The sequence below is a fragment of the Alnus glutinosa genome, chromosome 4, assembly GCF_958979055.1.
Source record: "Alnus glutinosa chromosome 4, dhAlnGlut1.1, whole genome shotgun sequence".
In the NCBI taxonomy this organism is placed as follows: Eukaryota; Viridiplantae; Streptophyta; class Magnoliopsida; order Fagales; family Betulaceae; genus Alnus; species Alnus glutinosa.
The window spans coordinates 34,763,383-34,787,585 of NC_084889.1; the positions used below are offsets into that span (position 1 = coordinate 34,763,383).

The 24,203-nt window shown below is 34.4% G+C and overlaps 3 protein-coding genes across 3 annotated transcripts; 1 reads left to right on the forward strand and 2 right to left on the reverse strand.

The window, feature by feature from the left end:
- The first annotated feature begins 924 nt into the window (after positions 1-924).
- LOC133866542 (uncharacterized) lies at positions 925-2,185 on the forward strand. Its single transcript, XM_062303100.1, has one exon. The coding sequence runs from the start codon at positions 1,076-1,078 to the stop codon at positions 1,598-1,600; it is 525 nt and encodes a 174-aa protein (XP_062159084.1). The 5' UTR covers positions 925-1,075; the 3' UTR covers positions 1,601-2,185.
- A 2,925-nt stretch (positions 2,186-5,110) lies between these two features.
- Positions 5,111-9,063, reverse strand: LOC133866381 (sugar transport protein 7). The gene is made up of 4 exons (XM_062302889.1): positions 8,693-9,063; positions 7,244-7,563; positions 6,234-6,860; positions 5,111-5,752 (listed from the first exon to the last, which is right to left on the reverse strand). The coding sequence occupies exons 1-4, from the start codon at positions 8,835-8,837 to the stop codon at positions 5,264-5,266; spliced, it is 1,581 nt and encodes a 526-aa protein (XP_062158873.1). The 5' UTR covers positions 8,838-9,063; the 3' UTR covers positions 5,111-5,263.
- Positions 9,064-15,098: 6,035 nt separating this feature from the next.
- Positions 15,099-23,762, reverse strand: LOC133866675 (adenylate kinase 5, chloroplastic). Its single transcript, XM_062303282.1, has 19 exons — positions 23,483-23,762; positions 23,275-23,379; positions 21,895-22,023; positions 21,679-21,813; positions 20,832-20,978; positions 20,555-20,629; positions 20,363-20,456; positions 19,696-19,748; positions 19,438-19,566; positions 18,746-18,781; positions 18,600-18,680; positions 18,370-18,508; positions 17,158-17,237; positions 16,989-17,054; positions 16,400-16,429; positions 16,216-16,325; positions 15,772-15,909; positions 15,612-15,641; positions 15,099-15,533 (listed from the first exon to the last, which is right to left on the reverse strand). Exons 1-19 carry the CDS (start codon positions 23,690-23,692, stop codon positions 15,509-15,511), a joined length of 1,812 nt encoding a protein of 603 aa, XP_062159266.1. The 5' UTR covers positions 23,693-23,762; the 3' UTR covers positions 15,099-15,508.
- Positions 23,763-24,203: the final 441 nt, after the last annotated feature.

The following is a 24,203-nucleotide window of genomic DNA, read 5'->3' on the forward strand; positions in this document are numbered from 1 at the left end:
CATAACGCTTACAAACTAACATAATATCCTATTTTGAGGAACATGAATTTATCCATTTTCAAGTGACGTGGAGATGAGTCATTTTGTGGTTACAATTAGATTTTACGCTTCTAAAAATGATTATATTGGTATATGGTGAATATGTCGTCGCATCACTTAAAAAAAATTAAATAACATGATATCATGTATACCATTAAATACAATAAAATAAAATTTTGATCATAAAATAATTTTTATCTCCAATTTTCTCGAAATGGAAATGATCATTGTCTCATTTTGGGATGTTCAATCACTCTTTAGTATGGACCGCTAGGAGTGGTCGAGCACCTCATAGCTACAAGGTTTGCGTGAGAGGTTTGACGCCTTCTTCAACAACAATGCCGCATGCCTTCTTTCTTTTAACAACCGTCGTGGATCCCCACATCTGGCCTCCATATCATCAACAACAACGCTTTTGTCCCATCACCACCAGCACAACATTGTTCTTAATGATCAATGTTCATTCTTCGCACCGATAACGCTAATCACCTTGTTTCTTACTTCTCGTTTAAGCACGAACTTCAACGTACATACGGAGAAGAAGACAAGTTGTTTTGAATGCCGATTAATTTGTAAAGAGATTATAATCAACTACTCAAGTGGTATTACTAAGTTTATATAATAACGAAAAATATTTTACTTTTGGAAAATATTTTTGATTAACAAACATTAGGTTGTGATAAATATTAAATTAATCATTTATAAAAGGATCCTGTTAATTTTATGGTCAAAATATAAAATTTATGCATTTAATGATATAAAGAATATTATATTTTATATTTATTTTTAAGATCTGTCAATATTAATTTTATATATACGGTATACCAACTCTGATTTGAAACGGAGAGATGCTTTTCCCCGTCTATAAGTACCACCCCGTCCTCCCAGTCGTATTACTATATGAAAATTGAAGTGACCTAAATATCAGTCTCCGTACAGAGAATAATTTTCCCCTTCGTTTTCGTTTTCGTTTTCGTTTCCTTTTTCTCCCCTCCCTTTCTGTACCTGTTTGGCTGTTTCCCCTCCCTCGGTGGAAATGGGCACTGTGATTCTTCGCTCCCACGACTGCTTTCAGGGCCGGCTTCGCCACGAAGCCCTAGCCCTAACCCCTCCTCTCAAAACGCGCCGAAACCCTAACCCTAATCCTAACCCTAACCGCCGGCGAAAGCGAAGTCCGTCAGGGATCCAAACGAATCTCCAGGACCGAGATCGGAGAGATTGGTCCGTGGGGGCTGGGGTTCCGGCCAAAAACCTGGTCATGGGCCAGGTCAAGATCCTGAAGCGGGGCGAGAAGTTGGTTCAGACGAGGAATGGTTGTGATAGCAACAAGGAAAATTTGGATTTGGTGTTGGGATCCACGGACCGCCTCGGTCCGGACCCCGATACGGTGCAGAAGCAGATCAAAGTTTCGGAGTTCAAGGTCGTCGACGGAATCTACGCCGGATCGGCCTTCGTCGCGTCGCCGCCACCGAGTTCGCTTCCGTTGCCGGGGTTCCTGGGAAAGAAGCACGGCTCGGCCACCAGCGATTTGCGCCGGTTGTTGCGGCTCGATTCGGTCTGATCAAGACCACCAACGGCCGCGAAACGCTCCCTAGTTTCAGCCATCTCGGCGCAACTTCGGGTCCGATTAACGGCTATGAAGAGTCGGAGTTCTTTTCCTGTATCGCTAATCGCTCGCGTTAGCTCTCGTGGTCTTCCCCTGTATTTTTTGTCAAGAGGTTGGCTTTCGAGTGCGAGCAAAATAAAAAGGTTATATCAATCGCATAGTCTTATAGCAATTTCTCTTCGGAATTTGAACGGCTGATAGTCTATTAAATCAGATCAGATCAGATCAGACCAGACCAATCATTTACCGTTCACCCAAAATCAAAGAAAAGATCAAGTAGTTTCTAAGTTTCTTGAAGAACAGGATTGTTTAGTGTTAGTAGCTAATGTATATATGGGCGATGTGGGATCTAACTATAGAGGTTTGTTTCTTTTGTGGGTTTTAGGGTTCTTTGAAGTCATATGGGCTTAGAATAGTAGATTTCTCTATCTGTTAAACTTAGTGTGATGTTGTTGGGTTTTCTTTGTAGTTTTTACGTCTTGTAATTGCTGATGCACCAATAAAATCAGCATACACTGCTATCTTCTTTTTCTTCTCTTTCATGTTGATGCAATCTTTTCTTTCTTTTGGTTTTCTTTGTTGCTGAAATGTAAATTCAAGAATTGAAATGGAGGATGATATTGTTTGATTGGTGATGAGAAGTGTCTGGGACGTTGCGTTCTCTCTTCTGAAATGAGATTCTAACTTGAACTCCAATGGGAGGGTCCAAAATTTAGTCCTCCTTTGGTGGCTAATCTAATCCATTCATGATGGTTAGCAAGTCTTTATCCATTGCAAATATGCTGTTTGCAGATGTTTCTTGTGGTGCAACCATAAAGGAGATATATTCAAGATGTCTTCTTCTATGGGGGTTTTTAGTGCCAAATTTGTGGTTCAAGCAGAAAGGTGACATATTCAAGATGTCTTCAGGATGCCAAGTTCAGCTTGACGAGCCCTTCTACACATCTTCCACTCATCCCCTTTTATAATAAAAAATTTAATTTTTATTAAAAAAGTTGTTTCTGATGTCACATCAGAGACAACTTTTTAATAAAAATCAATTTTTTAAGAAAAAGATGGTGATGAAGGGAAGATGAGTGGAAGATGTTTAACATTTCCCCAGCTTGACTAATCCAACATCAATTTTGTTTGTGTTTTTAGAAAAAAATTTAGGGTGCCTATCTTTCTTGGAGTGGTTGCAAAGGTTTCTACTATATCTCCTTGGGTTGGAAAGGAATCATCCAAAGCAGAGATCTTCTTCTATGGGTATAGTTTTTCAGAAGCATGGGAGGACTATTGATCAGAAATTTGTCCTCCCAGCCAATAGTGATAAACTCTAAATCATTTTATTGGAAATGATTAAAATTTCAAAAACTCTACCATGAAGTTATCCTAAAACTTTTGAAGTTATATCTTAAAAAGAGTATAATCTGATTTATTCCTTATATTTCAAATTTGGCTGTACAATTTTTGTAAAACTCTAATAATTTTTTTTAAAAAAAAAATTAACTATTGAATATGTAGGATAGATACTTAGAAAATAGATCTAATTGTTGATTTTAAAAAAAGAAAAAGAAAAATTGTTGTAGTTGTATAAAAATTGTTGTTGGATTTATTTAAAAATTGTAAACCAATTATATCTCCCTTGAATAACGACACAATGAACCATGCTCTCAATTGAATGATGCCTATTGAAAAAGAAGCTCAATTTTTTCAGATTTGGAAGACAATTGAAACCTTTGACGGGTATAAGTAATGTTTCACCATTACACATATAATAAGTATTAGCATGTGATTGGAGGGATATGAGTTGTTAGCTTGGGCAGATCAGCCCCATATTAGTTTTCTTATCTTTGCTGTCTGAATTGATAACAATCCAAACAACAAAATTGTTGGAGATCTCTATCCGTAATTAGAGCCATGTCAGCCACTTAAAATTTTTGTTAGCACCCTCAAATCATATGTTGACACATCTTAACGAATTGTAAAAGAGTTGCAAATCTAACATTCTTCGAGCTACTAAATGGAGTCAAAATGGTTATACAGCAATCCATATCAGTTGTATTTTTTTAAGTTGTATGTTAAAGATGAAGAAATTGGAACTATTTGATTAAAAATAAGATTTTAAAAACTCCTCCATGTAAGTCTTTTTTTTTTTTTTTTTTTTTTTTTTTTCCAAATTGGTTGAAGAAATTTTTTCAAATTCAATATATTAAAATTGGCATTTGTTTAAAATGCATGTATTTTTAAAATCGCATAATTGATTAGGTCAGTTACGGTTAGTTGTTTTAGAAGTAGATGAAAACGGTTAATATCTAATTACCCTTTTTTTTTTTTTTTTTTTTTTTATTTATTTTTTTTATGAAATTGTTAAATAAATAAGTCCTTATTTTGAGCTCAAGAAGGAACTTTCGGGGCAAACGTATCATCCTTTATTTTTTTTGAGTGATGCTTTCAATATGAGGGCCATTTACGTATCTGGAATTTTAGTGGGGCAGTAATACGTTTCCATGTCATAATCACTAATGCATACTCAAAATAGTCTAAAATACACTTCAAAAAGAGTCCTACAAAAGGTTAAAAAACACTAAAAGAGTCCTAAAACCCAATTACTTGAAAAACAGTTAGCAGTCGCTATTTGGCATTCAATAAATGCAGGTTAGCGAGGCTGTTGCGATTTTATTTCCAAGTGATAACATCGTAAACCGGATGCGGGTGCGTTGTGATTAAGAGAAAATAACTGTAACCACTTGTATACACTTCTTGGCCGCTAGTGAAGCCTTTATATTGCACTTGACACTTAACATCAAAGTGATTAGATCATGACCATTCATTTTTGGACAGTCATGATCATTCAATCTAATGGTTTGATCTGGACAATAGGATGCTCTTAAGGTTGAACCAACAATTGGATTTACTGGCCCGTTAGTAAAGTCAAGGATACGATCAAATTAAATTTGATCTAACGGTTGAGATTAAGTGATCATTACGATCTAATAGTAATTTAATCTTAACGGTCAAAATTAAGTGTCTGTTGGGATCTAGTGACTAGATTTTAATAATAGTTAAATAACAGTTTGTTACTATTGAAACAACAGTTTGTTATTGTTAAAATAGTAGTTAATTTTGAAATTAGATGTTACTGTAGACTAGTTTTCTTATACATAGAAAAATTCTCTTTTCTTCTGTCTCTCTAAACACTTTTTGTAGCTTTAAAATTCGAGCCTCTTTCTTGCTAGAATAGAAAATCTGAGAGTGCTCGAGTTTGGTTTTGTTTGTGCAAAACCCAACGAAACAGCAGAGGTTTTTCTAGACTTCATTGTATCCTGAAAAAATATTTGCTGTAACATTTTTTATACCCATTCATAAGAATCTAGTGGGGGCAAATAATTTCTTAAGAAAAACGATACTGTAAAGCACCTTATGATCATTTTGATTTCTGTTTTCATCTTTATTTTCTAACAGAAGCCAATCTTGCTTATGGGGTCAGTGAATCCTCAATAGGAAGTCAGATTATTATGATCTGGTCTACACATTTATAAAAAGAGAATACTCGATGTGAATGGTGATTACAAGACTTTTTTGAATGGTAACGCTGCCTTACTCTGTATAAGACCTTTTGGAGCTCTTCTTGAATCTCTAGTAGTTCGGACTATGGACCTTCTGAAGCTCCATTGAATGGCTTTGCCTCTCATTGGTTGAGGCAGCTTCCACTTCCCCTGCAGGCACTAGCCTCTTCCAGAACCAGTGCTTCCTCCACAGGAAGATTATCTCCTCAATGGGAACTCCCTTGGTTTCAGGCAGGAATATGTAAACAAAGATGGTCATGATGGTAATCCAGCCAGCAAAGAAGAGGAAGATACCAAACTTCAATTTACAAAGAAGGGAAAGGAAAGCCTGAGCAATTATGAACGTGAACAGAAGGTTTACAGCTACTGTAATGCTTTGTCCAGCTGACCGAATTTCTAAGGGGAATATCTCACTGGGCACCGTCCACCCAAGAGGACCCCATGAATATCCAAAAGCTAGGACAAAGAGGCAAATGACGAGCACCACCAATATTGAGAAACCTTTTGATAGTTCTTGATTGTTGCCAAACTTCACCCCCAAGATTATGGCGACTATCACCTGTCTCACGTACACAAAGAGTAAATTGTGGAGTCAGGGTTTGAATTCAAGGCATTTACTTTAATACTATGTTAAATCATCACTTATTCTAAAAACTTAAGCTAATAAGAAATGGTCGGTTCAATCATTTAATTGATGCTTTAACAATATCGGTGGATAAGGTGCCTACTCTTTTTGCCTTTGTTACATAGATTGGAAGGAACCAAGGAACTCTATACCTCATAAACCAACAAAGATTAACTGTTGGTATATGTTGTGAATTGATATGATTCTTCCATTAAAATTTGTAGGATTTCCAGGAAAACAAGATTGCTGCCTACGTAAGAAAATGCTCATGCTTCTCTTACTGAGCTGCTGAGTTAAAGCATGTTCTGTGAAGCAACATAAAAATGACAGCACTCAGAATCTTTTAGTCCTAGTTTCGAATTTACTTCTTCTGGAAGTAATATTAACACCTAACTTTGAGTGTTGAATCTTTTACCTGGCATGTAATCATTTGAATTCCGCCGGTTAGAAGTAAAGCCCTTCGACCCAATCTATCTACTGTTGCAATAGAAATCAGTGTAGATGAAGCAAGAACTGCCCCAGTCAAAGCTGAGGAATAGAGAGAAGCATTGCCACCAAATCCCATACTCTGAAACAGCACAGGAGCATAGAAGAGAATTGAATTTATGCCTGTGAGGATCTGGAACGTTGGCATGAAGATTGCCATAACTAATTGTGGTCTGTTCCTTTTTTCAAGCATGTTACGAAAGGGATGCTTTATTGAGTTTGCAAGCTCACTTGCATCCATCATGTCTTCAAACTCAGCATCAACATTTTTGGTTCCTCTGATCTTTTCAAGGACTTGTCTCCCTTTCTCCTTTTGTCCTCGCTCAATTAAGCTGTTAGGTGTCTCAGGAACAAGCAGTCCTCCTACTGTCATCAACAGAGCTGGAAAGGCAGCCAAGCCCAGGGAGAGCCTCCATCCCCAAGGTTGAAGCTTTTGTGTTCCATAACTGATCATGTTTGCTGTAAAGATCCCAAGTGTAGTTGCTAACTGAAACATCATGTTCAGGCCTCCTCGAAGATGTGTTGGTGCCATTTCTGATAAATATAGTGGAACTGCCTTTAAAACAACCATGCAGAAGAGTTAGTCATATGTTCTCGAATATTGAAACCGTTATGTTTTTGTGTTAATCACTACTTATCCCAAAAGCTTAAACTCATAGAAATGGTTAATTTAATAATTTGATTTATATTCTTACACTCCCCCTCACGTGTAAACTCAAAATCCTCCTTAATTAGTGAGACCCAACACGTGTAATATTTCATTGAAATAAGAGGTGAATGACGGAGATAATGTTCAAATTCTAGACCTTTGCCTTGATACCTTATTAAATCACCACTTATCCCAAAAACTTAAGCTGATAAGAAATGGTTAATTTAATCATTTAATTTATATTTTAACATTATGATATAACACTTAAAAAGGTAGGCGAAACAGGATACCTGATTTCCAAATCCAATGCCAACACCAAGCATGATTCGACCCAAAAGAAGCATTGCCATATTCATGGCAGAAGCATTTAGAGTTGCTCCAACAAGAAAACTGATCCCACCACAGATTATACTTATCCGGCGCCCATACTTCCTTGTGACAGGAGAAGCCATCAGAGTTGCAACCAAACCAGCAAGGTATAAGGAAGATGTAAATGCTGCAAGCCCCTGGTTGTTGTACTTGCAGTAGTTACTTTCATGTGCATGCTGCTTCTTTACATAAACTTCATGGAAGAATTTTTTAAGGAATGCATCATTCGATGTCACTCCTCCTGTTCATCATAAAATAGCATTTAGTAACTGCTAACAACACACAACAACACCCTCTCCGTGTCCATGCTCATGCATGCAGGCAAAAAATGCATCTTTTGTGTTAAATCATCACTTGTACCAAAACCATTATGCTGCTTCCATGTTTTTGATTGATAGTTCATGATCATGAAAATAAGACATGGTTTTCCATAATTTGACATGAAGTGCATTCAGAATTCTATCTTTGGCATATCTCTTCCTTCCATGTATCCTACCTTTTATGTTGGCTGTGCTTTTTTAACAAAGTAGAAACCTGTCCAATTTTCATCATTAAGTTCAGTTAAAGATAAACCATGACTTTGAAGTTTGATCTGTACTATTAGGGAAAGTACAGAATTTGATTCAACAATTGTTTTCTTTTTTGTCTCCAATTTACCAGAAGATTAAGATTTTGAAAGTTAGTTAATTTAATTTAATTTATTCTCCAAAATGAAGCAACATGCATCCTCTCCTTTATTTGTTCCTTTGGACTTTTTGAAGAGGCTGCCGTCCAGAATCTGAGCTGGAGCAGACACAAACATGAGAACAGAAATTTTCTGGTTTGATTTCAGGATCTGATTTTCCTCGTAGCATCAAATGCTGGCTCAGGCTGGAGTATAGTTATAAACTTGAGAAATTTCTTAGCTGGCCTGGTATAAAGATTAACACTGGGGGATCCAATTGAAATAATAAATAATAAAAAAGAAAGAAAAATTCAAAGAACACTGTTACACTGGTATGTAACTATGTATTAGAATATCTCCTATGTTTCAATGGGAATCAAATCTTTTAGAAAAACTGGTATCAACAACTCTTTCTTTCCCCCCCAAAGAAAGCAGCCTTGAAAAGACTATGGTATCTGTTTTTGTTGCATATCTGATTCTATTCTTGACAGATATGCAATACTCTTCACGTGACAGCTGAACTTTTCGCAGTTCACTTCTTTATTCATCATTGCCATTTGCCAGACACCCAAAAATGGCAAAAAAGTTCTTTGCATGAAAACCTTTGGCAGACTCTCCACCATAGTAATCATCGAAAAAGCTAAAAAAAAAATATATATATAATTAATTTATGAAAATTCTGGCTCAAAAAATTAAAGCAGTTAACCTGAAATTCCAATATCATAGCCGAAAATTGAGCCACCAATAGCAGCAACGGTGCAGGCAATGATCACATAGAAGGTGACCCTTCCTTGGTACTGTCCAGCTCTCTCTTTGGCCACACCGGCCGGACCAAAAGACCCACCTGCCATCTCCAAAGACCTTGGCTTCTCTTCCTTTCAGAACCTCACCAATTTCAACCCTACAGCCTTCAGGAATGAGTGCCACTGCCACCCTGCTTCTGTTCTTATAAGGTAACAAAAACTGCTCCCCACTAACTTTATCAATGAAAGGATTTCTAAAGTGCTTGACCTGGGTCCAGACAAACACCTCTCTTCTTTTGTTTGTCTGTATGGAAAACATGCTATCTATAATTAAGTTTTTTCCTTTTATATATATATATATATTTTTTTTTTTTTTCTTGGGATAAGCAGGTAGATCAGAAGTATTGATTATTATGAAAATTTTGCAAGAGTAAATTTGTACAGTGAGTAAAGATTTCAAGAAACAGTGTGGATAAGGACTCTAGATCTTTTAACATGAATCCATCTAACACTACAACATAAATCAAACTTTAGAATTTTGTTCACAAGAAAGTTCAACCATCATTCGGTAAAATGTATTTATTAAAGTATTGATTAAATTATTAAATTTATCTCTTATCAACTTAAACTTTTAAGATAATTAAGTGATGATTTAATATGGTATCAGAGTCAAATATCCTGAATTCAAACCTTCACTCTATCATTTACTTCTCATTTCAATTAAATATTTCACGTGTTAGGCCTCACCTATTAAAAGGAAATCTGAGCCCACATATGAAGAGAAATGTTAAAGTATTAATTAAGTGATTAAATTTACCTCTTCGTATCAACTTAATATTTTGGAATAGGTGATAATTTAACCATCTTAATGATTTCTTTCCTTCCTTTGATATTTTGCTACATATCTTGCGTATAAATTTGCATTTACGTACGTGAACTCATCTCACATCATCGAACTGTTTAAATTTTATATCATCTCAATGATCGATCCATTTTTTTGAATTTTGTATGATCCCGGTGCACCGAGCAACTAGACGGGATACCATACATCTGTTATCCAACTTTTTAGATGAGGTGATTATATGACTACGATGGATTTTTTGCAAGTTGAATGAGTACAACGTCTACTTGGTGCGCCGGTCATATTGACTCGGCTGTATATGTCTGTCTGATGCCCGCTTCTTTGATTTTCAATTTTATTTTTTATTTGGAAGTCAATGGTTAAGTGGCATGGGCCGTGAAGTGGCTTTGTGAGTCACAATGCTAGAGATCCATGGTTCAAGGACCAAAGCACAGAGAGAGAGAGAGAGAGAGGGAGAAAAGTCAAATGATTATTGATTAATGAGATGGAAGGGAGGCCTCAACGACCACTCCATTCTCCATTGGAATTTTGACAAAAAAAAAAAAATTAAAAAAAAAAAAAACAAAAGAAGAAGAAAAAGTTATTTAAGATATTTTTATACTACTGTAATACAACTATGATGATGTGGCAATAAAAATTAGTCAATGATTTTTTCTTTCTACAAGTTCTTGTTGATTCAAAAATTAATTTTTACTGTTATATCATCCTAGTTGTATGATAATCGCATAAGAGTCTATTAAATAGCATTACTTAAAAAGAAAATGATTCCCACTTACACCATAGTAAATACATTTATATATGATATACATATATGTCATAAACTATGAAGAACAAATTTTTCTTTTAAATTGGGTTGAAGCTCAATTTAATCTATTAAATTGACATATGTTCCTAAAGTATGTAATTGTCAATGGCATTTTTAATAAAATTAACAGAGCATGTGATTCTCAAATGCATTTTGGAGGAATTTTAAATTAATTTTTACTGTTATATCATCCTAGTTGTATGATAATCGCATAAGAGTCTATTAAATAGCATTACTTAAAAAGAAAATGATTCCCACTTACACCATAGTAAATACATTTATATATGATATACATATATGTCATAAACTATGAAGAACAAATTTTTCTTTTAAATTGGGTTGAAGCTCAATTTAATCTATTAAATTGACATATGTTCCTAAAGTATGTAATTGTCAATGGCATTTTTAATAAAATTAACAGAGCATGTGATTCTCAAATGCATTTTGGAGGAATTTTTTCCACCCGAGCTTGAAGGAAAACTTGTCCAACTTTAAATAACATGAGTAATGTTGGAAATAATCATACTAAGTTGAATTGGAGTAGTAATTCCAATCAGGGTCCAATAAGGACTCTTGAAAGAATCTGATCAACAGTCCAACTCTCATGAGTTGAATGGGGAGATGACTCTCATACCAAACAAGTGGTAGCACACAGTAAACCCAATTCAGGTTTAACTCCACCTCTTTGCGTATAAAAAGAGGCCCATACCTAAGGTATAAACGACAAACGAATTATTTTATGCACTGAACATACTTTTATCTCAAAATCTAATTTAGGCATATGGGTGAGATCCACATAAGGGTCTCATTCTTGGGAAGCGTGAAAAAATTGAAGACCGTGCAATGAGTAAAAATTAAAGAAATGCTATTAGTGTTAGCTATGAATAAGATGCTTGTAAGATATTCAACCGAAAGATCATTTGACCCAACTTGTATATATTAATACCATGAATAAAAATAATTCAAATACAGTGACTGCATAAATTTTAATTGAGAAAGAATGGGCAAATTAGCCACATACGTCATGTGAGATGAAATTGAGATGGGGGAGGCAAAAATCATGCGCATGGGAAGAAAGATACTTGTCAAACTTTATGACTGGAGTTGGCCTATATATATTGCTTGTATATTACTCCTATTTATTAATTTTCTATTCGAAGTACAGGGAATTGTGAGAAGCCTCCTATAGGAGCCCTACAGGGGGCTTTCACAACTCTTGCCCAATTGCAGGGTGACTAAAGTTTAGCATGAAAAAAATACACAAAGTTTGAGCTCTTCTTTTGTTTTCTCTTATCAAAACAAAAACATTAACAAACAACTAAAAACACTCACAAAATACTTAAAACTATTTTTACCGTTATATCACTTCAAAAAACTTTTTTTTTTTTTTTTTTTAAATAGTATTCTCTAAAAACATGAACAAACAAAGTCAAGAGATGTCAATATTATGTATATGTCCCACCTTCTTTAAAAATAATTTTGTCTATATTGAGTGTGAGATAGATATAAGAGAAAAAGAGCCCACCTTATAACTTTCCATACTCTTGACTTTTGAGTTGTTCTTATCAGATAAAAAAAGGGAAGTTCGACTTTGAGTTGTAGCCTCAACTTTGTTTATAGGGTTTCAATGACTAAAACTGCATGTGTTTGTTTCATTATGTTATTCTGATTCTTCACTTCTCATCATAATTTGTCTCCATTAGACTTGAGTATATCCATGAGGACAAAATTTTTGTTTAAATTGGGTCAGAGGAAATTTTTAACATAGTCTATTAAATTTACATGTATTTTTTAAAAAATGTGTCATTTATAAGATAGTCATGTCAGTTTAATCGACTATGTTGGAAGAATTTCCTTCCATCCAATTTAAGTGAAGATTTTACGTGTTGAATTGCCTTATATTTTATAGATATAATGGTGTATATGTTGTCACGTCATTTAAATTACAAAATAACGTGACATTATATAGACCATTAGATGCAACAAAATAAATTCTTGACTATAAAATTTATCATCTCTCTATTTCACCTACCCCATTTAAACTAAAGTTCATTAACAGAAGCAATGAATTTGATCAATGAGAGGGTTTATTCCCTTCTCTCTTTCCCTCTTTTCATCTTCCTTTTCATTCAATGATAGTGATTGCATTTGAAAAAAGTTTTTTAAAAAATAAATTATGGATGCCAAAGTCAATTTAGGAAGTTTCTTGAACAATTTGAGAGCTAACAGCCTATCACTAGTGTCGACGACCTTGTATGTCTTAGGACAGTAATTGAAGTTTTTCCCAAAGAAGCTATCTTTCTTGAATGGAGCACTTTGCATAAACAATGGTAAGCCTTACAAGATCAGAATTAAGGAAGCTGACATCGACTGTGATACACTGTTCAAACGCGTTGACAAGCATTACATTCACTTCATGATTCCAACATAGCCATATTTTGTCATCTGCCTCTTGATTTGCCAATGAAAAGTTGAAACCCATTCATCCAGTATCTTCCTCATGGGAAGCTAGGAAGGTCAACAGAGAAGTACTAATTTCTGTGTTTATTATGTGGCATATTAAGCTGCAGGTAGATCCATTCCTGGCTGCATTCCTATTTTACCTCCTCCTCCTATTTCGATTCCAATTGTATTGTTTTTTCTTGTCTTTGTATTGTCTCTTCTTGATAAATGTATCTACAAAAAAAAAAAAAAAAAGAAGAAGAAGAAGAAAACAAAAGGGGGAGCTATCAGTAGTCCATTTAAAATGAATGTGCTACTACACGTCAATATCATGTAGATCCAACCTCTCCAGAGTCCAGACGCCAGTCTTTAACATGAGGTACGTGCCTGTTTTTTGATCCCATAAATATACTAGGCTACCCTTGAATTTGATATATTTTGCCTCTTTTAAACCATTTTAAATGGATTAGTCAAGTTACAATTGAAGCTCCCCACGTAACTGTGGAATAGATTGCTACAATAGATAGTGTTAATATTTTTGGGTCTCTATTTTGGTTATCTGTAATTTTCTTTTGCTTTGTTTTGCTGATGAAATTTTAGCTTCACTCATCTAAAAAAAAAAGAAGAAAAAAAGTGAAACTTAACACTTATGAGTATCTTTATAATCCATTCAATCTATGTGAGTTACTCATATTTTTAATGTGGGACTGGAGTATTACAAAGTGCCTATTAATACGCATAGGGTCCATAATTTCCATAGGTTTGGCAAACTAGTCTTAATTTTCAATCATCATTTAAAGGGTGATAGACTTTTTTGGGTACCTAATGAGACGTGTAACCCATGGAAACCAATTGCATAATTTCTTTGATAAACTATAATTTGATTTAGTTTAAGTAATGGACCAAGTCGTCTTTAATCCAGTTCAGTTTTTTGTTTTTGGTTCGCTTTTATGGATTTATTAGATGTATAGTCCTCTATTTAGAATTTGTTTGGCTCGCAATTTTGCTGGCCAAACTGTGTTTTTATATAAGAAAAATATTTAGTTTGAGAGTACGTTTAAAAATAAGAAGATAATTTAAGCAAGTAAGCGTGTTTTAAAAAGTAAACAATTGTAATTGTCGGACCATGATTATTTTACCAATTGTTTAATTGTGTTCTTGAAAATCATATTTTATCCAATAATTGTATTTTTAAATCATTATTTTTCAAACTGCCGCTAAACCAAACGTAGGCTGAAAATAAAAAATATAGGAGAGCTGATTGGCAGGGGACGGTAAATCGTCCCCTTGCCCCCCCTTTTGATTAATATAAGTTTTTTTTAATCAAAAAGCATTTATTCATTATAAATGCCGGTTGGGAGACGTTTTTTCGTCCCCCAACAATCAATTCCCAAAATATAGTATCTCTATTTTTTTTTTTTTTAAAAAAATAAAAATAAAAATTGAAAATGATAGTATGATCTATATCGTGAAACTTTGGTTTAATAATCTTGGTTGGCATCGGAGACTTTCCTAAGAGTTCGGCGGCTCAAAATATTATTAGTGATACACGCAAGATGCCATCATCATGATTACAGAAATTAATATTATGATTTGACACAAATTACACATAAATCCCCTTGAAGTTCTAAATTCTGGGTTATGTTTTTTTTTAAAATATATATATATATATATATATATATATTCAAAATTAAAATCCCATAAATTTGAAAATTAATATACTTATTTTATTTTTCTCTCATATCTAACAATTTCCATAGTGTCACGTCATTTAAAATTTTAAATAACATGACAACATATTCAACATATTCAACATATACATATTTAGATACAGTGCAATCTAATCTGAATCATAAAATTATTCCTCTTAATTTCAAGTGAAACGGAGGATCTTGAGCAACATTGAAACTTCTTTGAGATTATGGGGGTTTTAATTGCAATTTGAAAGCATTCTAAAACCCTAGGGAGATTTGTTAACACATGCTAAAACTCATTAATTGGAAACAAAGCCTTTCCTGACTCCATCACCAGTTGACTCCAAGTTCACACTTAACAAATTAATATTACTAGTAAGTGTTATTGAATTTTAATATTTCATCATCCTATTTTTAAGAATATTATGTTTAAATCCGATCACTATCATTATCATTATCATCATCGTCATCATGATCATCATTACTTCCTTGAATCTCTTCTACAACTCAATACAATTATCTTTTTTTTTTTTCTTTTTTTTTTTTAATTCCTATTCACCATTATTATTATTTTTCAATTGGAGTTGAAGCTTCTAAAAGCAATGATGCAGCTCATATTAGTCATACAACTGATAAAGTAATGCCAATGTAAGTTGGACTGAGCTGGCTAGGCTTATTAAGTGGAGTGCATGACTTTCTATCTATCTCCTCATAATTTTATGACAGCTTTCCTTCAAATTGGGTTGGAGAAAATTCCTCCAACCCAGTCTATTAAACAGATGTGTTCTTTTAGAGGATGTGATTTTAATATTTGAGAATCACATGTTCTAAGGATACATGCTAGTTTAATAGTATGTGTAGTCTACTTTATGCAAATTTCCTTATGAAAATTTTTACATTTTTCAAGGCAACAAGCATACATGTCAAAGAATTTTTGCATGTGATGCAAATAATAAATAAATGATCACATTCCTACTCAAAGTATACCACTCAAGAATCCCCTACAAAAAGCAAAAGATAAATTAATGATAAATTAGCAGATAACAACTAGAAATATCAACAAGATGGATGTTTCTTACCAAAATCCTGCGGCTTTCTTAGTTTCATTTCTGCATTTGTTAATGAAATGAATTGGTTTCAATCAGGATAGTGGTTTTGAAAGTTAAAAGCAAGGAGAAAAATAAAAGTCACAGAAATAATCCTAAAATTTCTCATATATAATAATTAAATGGGAGTTACCTTGGTTTTCCTTCGAAGGCATCATTAATTTCTTCAATGCTTGGCCTTTCAGGAAAAGTGGACAAGATAACATACTTCTCTATTCCAGATGGTCCATCCACCCTCTTATACAGTTCATGACGATATGGGAAAGACATCCTGAAGCAATGAGGTGATACTACTTTACAGCATTGTTTCATGGTAGTATTCCAGGCAGTAGAATTTTGCAGCAGGTAAAATTAACTCATCTATCTCTTCATTAGAGAGTTCGTGTGGTGATTAAAGTACTTCACATAAATGTAATCCGAATAAAATCGGGATAGATATTGATCGTCAATCTAGGACTCAACTTCATTTTTAAAAATCGAGAACAAGCCATCAGGCTCAACAAATAATTATAAATAAGACAAAATAAGGATGACCAAGAGTTTGGCTACCTTGTAATAAGTATTGAACCGGTAATACCTGAGAGCACCCATAATTGGATACTGGGTTCCTGCATAATAGAGAAGCCGAAAGAAATAACAATTTTCGAATGAGGCAACATACTCCAATCTCTTGTCCCGACCCATTGTCTATAAGAGAAATGGAAACGTTATAAATTGATGGGTTTGTATTTATGTATGTCAACTCACAGGGTTGTACTTACTTGCATGATACCACTGGAACCAGGTAAATCCTGAATTTGACAAAATCCATATATATCAGTTAGACATATAAACAACTATCTGCAGAAAATTCTTTGAAAAAGGTGGTTCAAGGCTAGCAACATAGCTGAAGATATTACAGAGCCTGAATGCCTGATCTAAAGCAAGCAACCCTACAGATCAAACAGTTAAATTTGATTTTCCTCTATATCATTTCAGGAAATTAGGATTGTCTTTCTCTGAGGGTATTATGGAAGCAAATCAAGAAGAAAAAAGAATGGACAAGAGAAGGTATGATCTGCTAAAAGAGGATCTTGGCTCAGACAAGGCATAATATCACTACGAGTGCTATCTATGTAATACTGATGAAGTATGATGGCATCATAAATCTAATAAAAGAAAATGGCTGAGCCTGCAAGTCATGGAGTTCAGGCCAAGAAACTGACTTCATTTTAATTTGTATCCGAACTGTTCTCAAATTTACTGAATAATCCTATATATGGGCCAATGCAGGACAGAGTGATCAAATGTTATAAAATACATAATCATTCCATGAAAGCGATATCAGCTGAAGTTATAAAGAAACTGAACCTTGAGCCTAGGATTGACAAGAATAACTGATCGGTTTCCAGCAGCATCAGTCATAGCTTTTAGATCCTGCGTATTCAATCTAAAGGCTACTAAAATGGGAAAAGTAAAACTAAAGCACATTATATAGATGCAATCTCCAATAAGTTTTAGATGCTCTCAGGTTCCTTACATCAATAATACAATTCCCAACAGCATTCTGCGGAGCCACTATGATAAACATGTCATCTTGCTCATCAACCTCTTTGGCACCTTCAATTGCAAATGAAAACCTTAAGAATATGACAGATAAAATTTGATAGCTAAAAAAGGAAAAAAAGAAAAAGAAAAAGGGGAACGGATTTGTACAATATTTATACATGTGAGGACTACCATTGTATCCTTTTTTTGTAATGAGAAAAATCCTGTTCGTAGAGCTAAAGACACGAGGATTATACTGTTTAACGCCCAAGTAAACCTTGAGTACTTGAACTGTCCTTCACCCAAGCATTAGATCATTTAGGGGATTTGAACATTGGCCAACTATATGAGGAGCATACCTACTTACAGATAAGGTGACCCAGGGGACTTTTTTTTTCCCCTGATAAATCACTACTATAGTATGCAATTAACTCTCTTATATAATGAAATTGCTAAAATCTAAACAATCAACATAGATAATGATGTTCTTATAGATTGAAAATATGATACAAGGTAGGTGTATTAGCAATTATGTATTCTAGCTCAACAAAATGAACAAAACAATGGCATGTCATGGTGAAGAAATACAATATATGTTTAAAAATACATAGAGAGTCTATGATACAAAAAATTAAGACATAAAGAAAATGAAGCTGGGAAAAAGTAGCAAAAATTTGACAAACTCCTTTCTTTCTACTGTTTATATAGTTTTTTTGCAACATCTGACTAGCTGATGCAACAAAGCTAATGCATGTAAATCCTAGCCCATAAAATAAATTCAGTTATTTGCAGACCCACAGCTTTTCTGGATGCAAATAAGTTGCATGTGTATCTGTGCCTGATTTTTATTGGTGAATAAGAATGAACCAAAAAAGTGATATAGAACTGACAAGTTGGCTACGGCAATAAGATGCAAAGCTTTTTTCTTAGCATATTTTGAAGTTAAGAAAAAATGATGGATTTTATTGTCAAGTGGCCATGCAAATAGACAGAGATAAGGTGTCGCATCAACAAGTCAACATGAATATCAATATCCTAGCTTCGCTAATTAGCATCATGATACAAGCTTTGTTTGATAACTGTTTTCAAGACACAACAAAGATTCTAGAATACCAATATCTGCAGATGCAATTCCATAAAGATGATGAACAGAATCACACACTCTGGTCATAAACTACACATGATTTTTGGTTCAGTTCTATACCTACAGAACCAATCTTGACAAAGTTCTCCAGTGCACCATAATCACCCCAATCCATAAACTCTAAGATCTGTCGAGTACCAGCAAGCTGCAATGGCATGCCAGCTTGTGCACCTTTCCCCATAGATCCTTGCACACAGACCTGAAAGGTTTAGAGAACAGAATAAACACAATGCTCATTTTTTGATATTATTCATTGCAAGTTATATTAGACGTAACCAGGATAAAAGCACCTTGACACGCTTTCCATCGTCAGCAAATGAAAGAGCAAGAACTCGAACAAGTTCCATTAAGGTACCTATTCGATAAACGTCCTGTGCATCATAAGATATTGTTAAATCCAAACGGACACTTGGTAAATTAAGGTAAAAGTCCTTACCATTTCTGGGTTAAGCTCTGGAATGTTAATCTCCACCTGTTAATTTTACATGAGAAATTAAAGAAGATTAATCTGGTTCACTGGGGGAGACACCTTCGCAAACAATAAAGCTACTTAGGACAAATTAAATATATAGTGTAACTTCAAATTGCACTGGCAAGAACAAACTTCCGTCTCTCCCTTTCTCTTCTAACTCTTCTCCTAGTAGTTAGCTATACATTTTAGGTGGTGTCATGGTGACTGGTCTGTAAACCCTTTTATTTTCTCTGAACTTGAGGCACCTCATACCCATAACCTTCCTAAAACCATGTCCAAATAAATTTATCATATGGATCAGACTGATTTAAGTAATTACAGATATATTCTCTAAATCCTTAAATAAGCAATAAATAAATAAATAGACAAATAAAAGAAATATCAATTGTTACGCAAATTCTGTTTATTTGCTAGAATTCATGGTATATCTTATAGTTTCCACCAAGCATGCAAATCAAAGTTCGTAAAACCTCAATTTTCAAAATGGATATTTGTGTATAATTAAGGGACAAAACATAAGAGAATGAATTATATGGAAATCAACACCTAAAATACAGAAATATAAATTGGTTGCTTGATGACAAATAAATTGATATCATTGATCTATCAGAATAAATTAATCTCCAACCAAAAAGAAACAAAGATCAATATCAAACCTTTAATCGAGTTCTTCCATCATTAATGGCTCTTCTTGTTGCTTCGAGTACATCATTGTAGAAATATTTCCTAATTTCCCTTGAGTGAGGAATGTTATTCAATCTAGTAGGAATTCCTCTCCAGCTATCCTGTAAAAAGCTGAAGTAAAATAAGACAAGAAATACAACACAGATTATTTAATGAAAGCTTTATGTGAAAATGAAACTTTAAATACAGAAAACAATCATCAAATAAGTTTTATACTTTACAGACCATACCTGGCTTGCAGAAGCCTGATTCATCTGATACTTACTTTCAAGTACTGCATTCCCTGGTACAAAGAATGAAACAGATGGAGGTTGACAAACCAAAGAACCTTAAGCTAATTACTGGTACAAGATTAATAATTAATTAATTTTATTATGTTCATGGCCTAAGTCAAAGTTAATATTTATCATCAATTGCTGAAAATATCATGCGAACTTCAATTTTAATATGAACTTAGATATGAATGTTAGAACATCATGCTGGTTTTATAAATTCTTCCAAAAGCAGCTATTTTTTAAGCAGTAAGCTGCTTCCCTTTCTTCCATCTTGTAGTTTCCAAATCCAAACTGAGCCAAAAGGAACCCTAATTCCAGTAAAAAGAACTGAGCGCCCAACAGTGATAGTTAAAGGAATACATATAGCAAACTTAAACTACTTAAAATAAAATTAATTTACCGCAAAGCTAAATGGCTGACTGAGGTACCAAATTAAGTAAACAGTAAAAGAATGGAACCAGTTAAAAATAGATGATGTCTCCCAAAAGACAATCAAGAATGGAAGAACTAACCATATAGAATCTGAAAATAATACCTTGAAACAATAATTACAAAAAAAACTCTGCACTAAAGATTAATCTAGTGTACACTTAACTAACACTTCAAATCCGGAAATACTTACCTGATTTTGTTGTCTGTACTGTATCTTTTGGCACTTGCAAAAGAATAGATTCTATTTCTTTGAAAATTTCTTCTTTTGGACGATTTCCATTGATCTGTCATTGCAAGAGAAAATGCTACCGATAAATATCACTGATGTAAATTCATACAGATGGGGCAAAAAACTGATAAAATATTATCAATCTGCGGGCACCTTATTCATTATGTTCAAGTATGAGGATGAGATTGCTTCTGCATTTTTCTTGTATATTTCTAGACGTGACTTCACCTAAAACACAAATAAAACATAAGTTAGGTGCTAGGCAAATGAGCTCATAGTACATCAGGTTCAAAAGACAAAAGAGTAGTACACTTATGAGACCTAATGTGAATCATACCCAAAGTCACGGATTAGATGCAATCGTTTAAAAGGAAAGACAGTGTACACGTGACAGAGTAAAAGAGATAAAAATGTAAGAATGCAACCACACTTTTTCCTCAGTATCATCAGGGCGAATAACAAGTCTGGCTTTAATTTCCTCAGTCTCTGGGGGAAAACTTTTTAGATGGTAAATCTTCCCCGTTGCAGGATCTAGCCTTCTACCAATGCATCTGTCGATTAGAATTTCATCAGGAACCTGGGTATTAAAAAACAGATCTATGTAAAAAATCACTTTGATAAGTAAATGTTTATGCACTGAATGACTAAAATGAGTTTCTCAAAGATTGTAAAAGATGCCATGAAAATTTGAGTCAAACATTAAAGATGATAAACACAGAATATTTAAGTGTAAAGGCACAGTTGAGTTGATCCTTAAAAAAAACCGACAGAGAACAAACTCTTTTGGTTTAGTGATAACCCATAACTTTTAAACATCTGATATCAAATATAGAATTCTGTTTTTGATAAGTATATGTGTGAAATTATATACATATAAAAAAAGAAAAAAAGAAAAAAGAAAAAAAGAAAAACATCGAAAAACCAAGCAATTGGATGCACGACATTAACAATATATGTATGACTGTTACTTTTAAAATCTTAAAAAAGAAAAGAAAAACAGCACCAGAATGCTTCCATCAAATCAAAGTCACTCTAGTAGAAACTTACCAAAGCAAACTACTTTATAAATGAGTACGTATAGCAAGTTCTTCTCTGGAAACTTTTCAAGCATTTAGGACAATATGAAAGTTCATATTTTATGCAGAAGTCTATGATTGTCAATACACCAGATAATCTTTTGAGCTAAGTAGGTTAAACAAGTTGAATGGAAGGAAGGAAAACAAATAGACAATGACCAATATATAAGAAAAGATAGGATAAACATGTGATTCACATACATCTAACACGATATAAACATCTGGCCTAATTTTCAGTTTTTCCAGACTTTGCGCCTGGGAAAAACTCCGTGGGTACCCATCAAGAAGCCACCCTCTTTCTTTTGTGTCTTCACGTGATAATCGTGATGTGACCATCTACAAAGCAAACCGTTAGTATTCTAGACTGTATGAGAAAGAAAAAGCAAAACACAAATGTGAGTTAGAAAATTTCAGTACAGCTGTCACGATTTCATCTGGAACTAGACGGCCAGCATTCATAAATTCTTTTGCTTTATTTCCAATTTCTGTCCCAGAAGATACTTCAGCTCTCAAAAGATCCCCAGTTGATATGTGCACCAATCCAAACTGAAGAACCAAGAAAAAGGAGGCATGGATGACTATAAACATAATAATGATTACATTCAGATACTGAAGACCAAGATGGACTTCTAAGGTGATGCAACAAGAGTACATCTTTTATATAAATGCAACAAGTAAAAGAGAAATAGGCTTTTTCCATCTCAAGAGCACTTGTTTGTAATTTACCTATGTTTTCCAAGATTAGCTAATTCATCTTTACAGGACTGACTGGAGAACACAAAATTGCCCCTCTTATTGCGTTCCAGTATCAAATGGAATCTAGACCTTTCACATTATGTTATCGATTGCTATTTTTTTGCCTATGGAAATTTAAGGGCATTGAAAACCCCTGCATGCATTCAGTAAAATGTTCCCATTTCTTCTTCAGACACATTCACTAAGAACACCAATTACACAGCTTTTTTCATCAAGAAGTTCAAATTTAGTCAGCTATACATTTCTTTTGCTGGCTTCGTGTCAGTCTACAGGTGCCCAACATCCAGAGTTTTGAAGAAAAGGGATTGATTGATTACCATCTACAATTGTCAACTTGCCATCATATATGAAAACCTCTTCCCAAGCTGATATAGAAAATAAAGTTCACACCCAATATGTAACCAATTTCACAATCTCAAGCTGTTAATTCATTGTAGAGAAATGAGGATAATTTTAAAGATTGAAGAGTTTCTCAAGTTGATGCATTGCTCACAATTAGTCATTTGAACATAAACAATAAGGCCAACATGAAAATATCAGGAAGAGAATTCTGCACAAACTCAGAATTGTATAAGAGAATTTAGTGGCTATCAACCCAACGCCTAAAGTTCAATAAAAGGAAACATGCCCAATCTTAATAAGAAGCTCTAAACCCAAACCTCTTGAAGTATCATACAAACGATGAGGCTAATATAGACACATGCCAGTACACAAATCAATACACACACGCGCGCACAGTAGGTGCCCTTGTAATCCACATCCATATTTGATGAATCTATAACCTCTAGCAAATCGAATTCTTCAAAGAACCAACTTGATCTCATTTCTTGTGATAGCTACTTATTCATGAAAATCTCTAATATTTAGTTCTTGTAATACATTGTACATATATTTGATAAAAGTACAACCTCTAGAAAATAGCATTCTTCAAAGAACTAACTTGATCTTATTGCTTATGGTAGCTCAATATACACGACGAGCTCTAATATTCAGTACAACATGTTTGCAGTATGATTGCCACTCACATATATATATGCTTACCTTCTGGACAATCAACTCACACTGAGTCCCTTTCCCCGACGCCGGCGCACCCGATATCATCACCCTCAAAGGCTCGCTGCTCACTGAACAATTCACCTTCAGTCCCTACCAAAAGAAACATGTACATTATATGAGACCAGAAAACGTGTGCGACAGAAACCATGGAAACAAAATCTCAATGTTGGCTTAAGGAAAACAAAAAACCAACTCTGGGTTTTGGGTTAATCCTCAAATGGGTGTCACCGAAGACGCAGGACGAGCGAAGACGACGACGCTGGGTAGGGGAAGATGGCGGAAGAGAAAGAGAGGAAGAAGAAGAAGAAGAAGAAGGAAGAGAGGGAGTGGAGAGAGGAGAGAGAGAGGGAGTGGGATACGCATTGGTGGAGTGAAGAGAAGAGATTGTGGTGGCGGGTAACATCTTCGCTCAGAGAGAGACAGAGAGAGTCAGAGAGTTTTGGCTTTGGGTGAAGGGAGATTTGAAAGAACAGAGAGAGTGGGAAGGCTTTGAATAAGTGGCTCATAATAAACGTTGCCAAACGATAATAGAACATCGTTTAAGTCTACTTCTATTTTTTTAAAAATAAGAGGTGATTAATATTTTTCCTCGTCAACTACTAAAAAATGCGCGATGCCCCTATAAACTATCAACTCGATTAAAATAGAGCATTCAACTACCAAAGATAACTATTTTCTCTCCTTCCATCAATTAGAGGGGTTAAAAGAAACAGTCAACGGGTCATGTGTCGTTTTTACATGGGGACATGTTGGAAGATGGTGGTAGTTCATGAGGGAAAAGAGGAAGATGGTAGTTCATGGGGGAAAAGAGGAAGAAAATGAGGGTAAAACGGCGTGTGACGGTCATGTGACCCGTTGACTGTTTGCTTTAATCCCTTTGACTGACGGAAGGGAGAAAATGGTTGCCTTTAGTA

Excerpts from the sequence above, each read along its gene's own strand:
- LOC133866675 (XM_062303282.1), bottom strand. The coding sequence starts at position 23,692 with ATGTTACCCGCCACCACAATCTCTTCTCTTCACTCCACCAATGCGTAT. Across the intron at positions 20,979-21,678 it reads ATGTTTATATCGTGTTAGAT|GTTCCTGATGAAATTCTAAT; the intron begins GTATGTGAATCA and ends TTTAATACCCAG. Across the intron at positions 15,534-15,611 it reads AAGAAAGCCGCAGGATTTTG|GGGATTCTTGAGTGGTATAC; the intron begins GTAAGAAACATC and ends TGCTTTTTGTAG.
- LOC133866381 (XM_062302889.1), bottom strand. The coding sequence starts at position 8,837 with ATGGCAGGTGGGTCTTTTGGTCCGGCCGGTGTGGCCAAAGAGAGAGCT. Across the intron at positions 6,861-7,243 it reads GCATTGGATTTGGAAATCAG|GCAGTTCCACTATATTTATC; the intron begins GTATCCTGTTTC and ends GTTGTTTTAAAG. Across the intron at positions 5,753-6,233 it reads TTCAAATGATTACATGCCAG|GTGATAGTCGCCATAATCTT; the intron begins GTAAAAGATTCA and ends TACGTGAGACAG.
- LOC133866542 (XM_062303100.1), top strand. The coding sequence starts at position 1,076 with ATGGGCACTGTGATTCTTCGCTCCCACGACTGCTTTCAGGGCCGGCTT.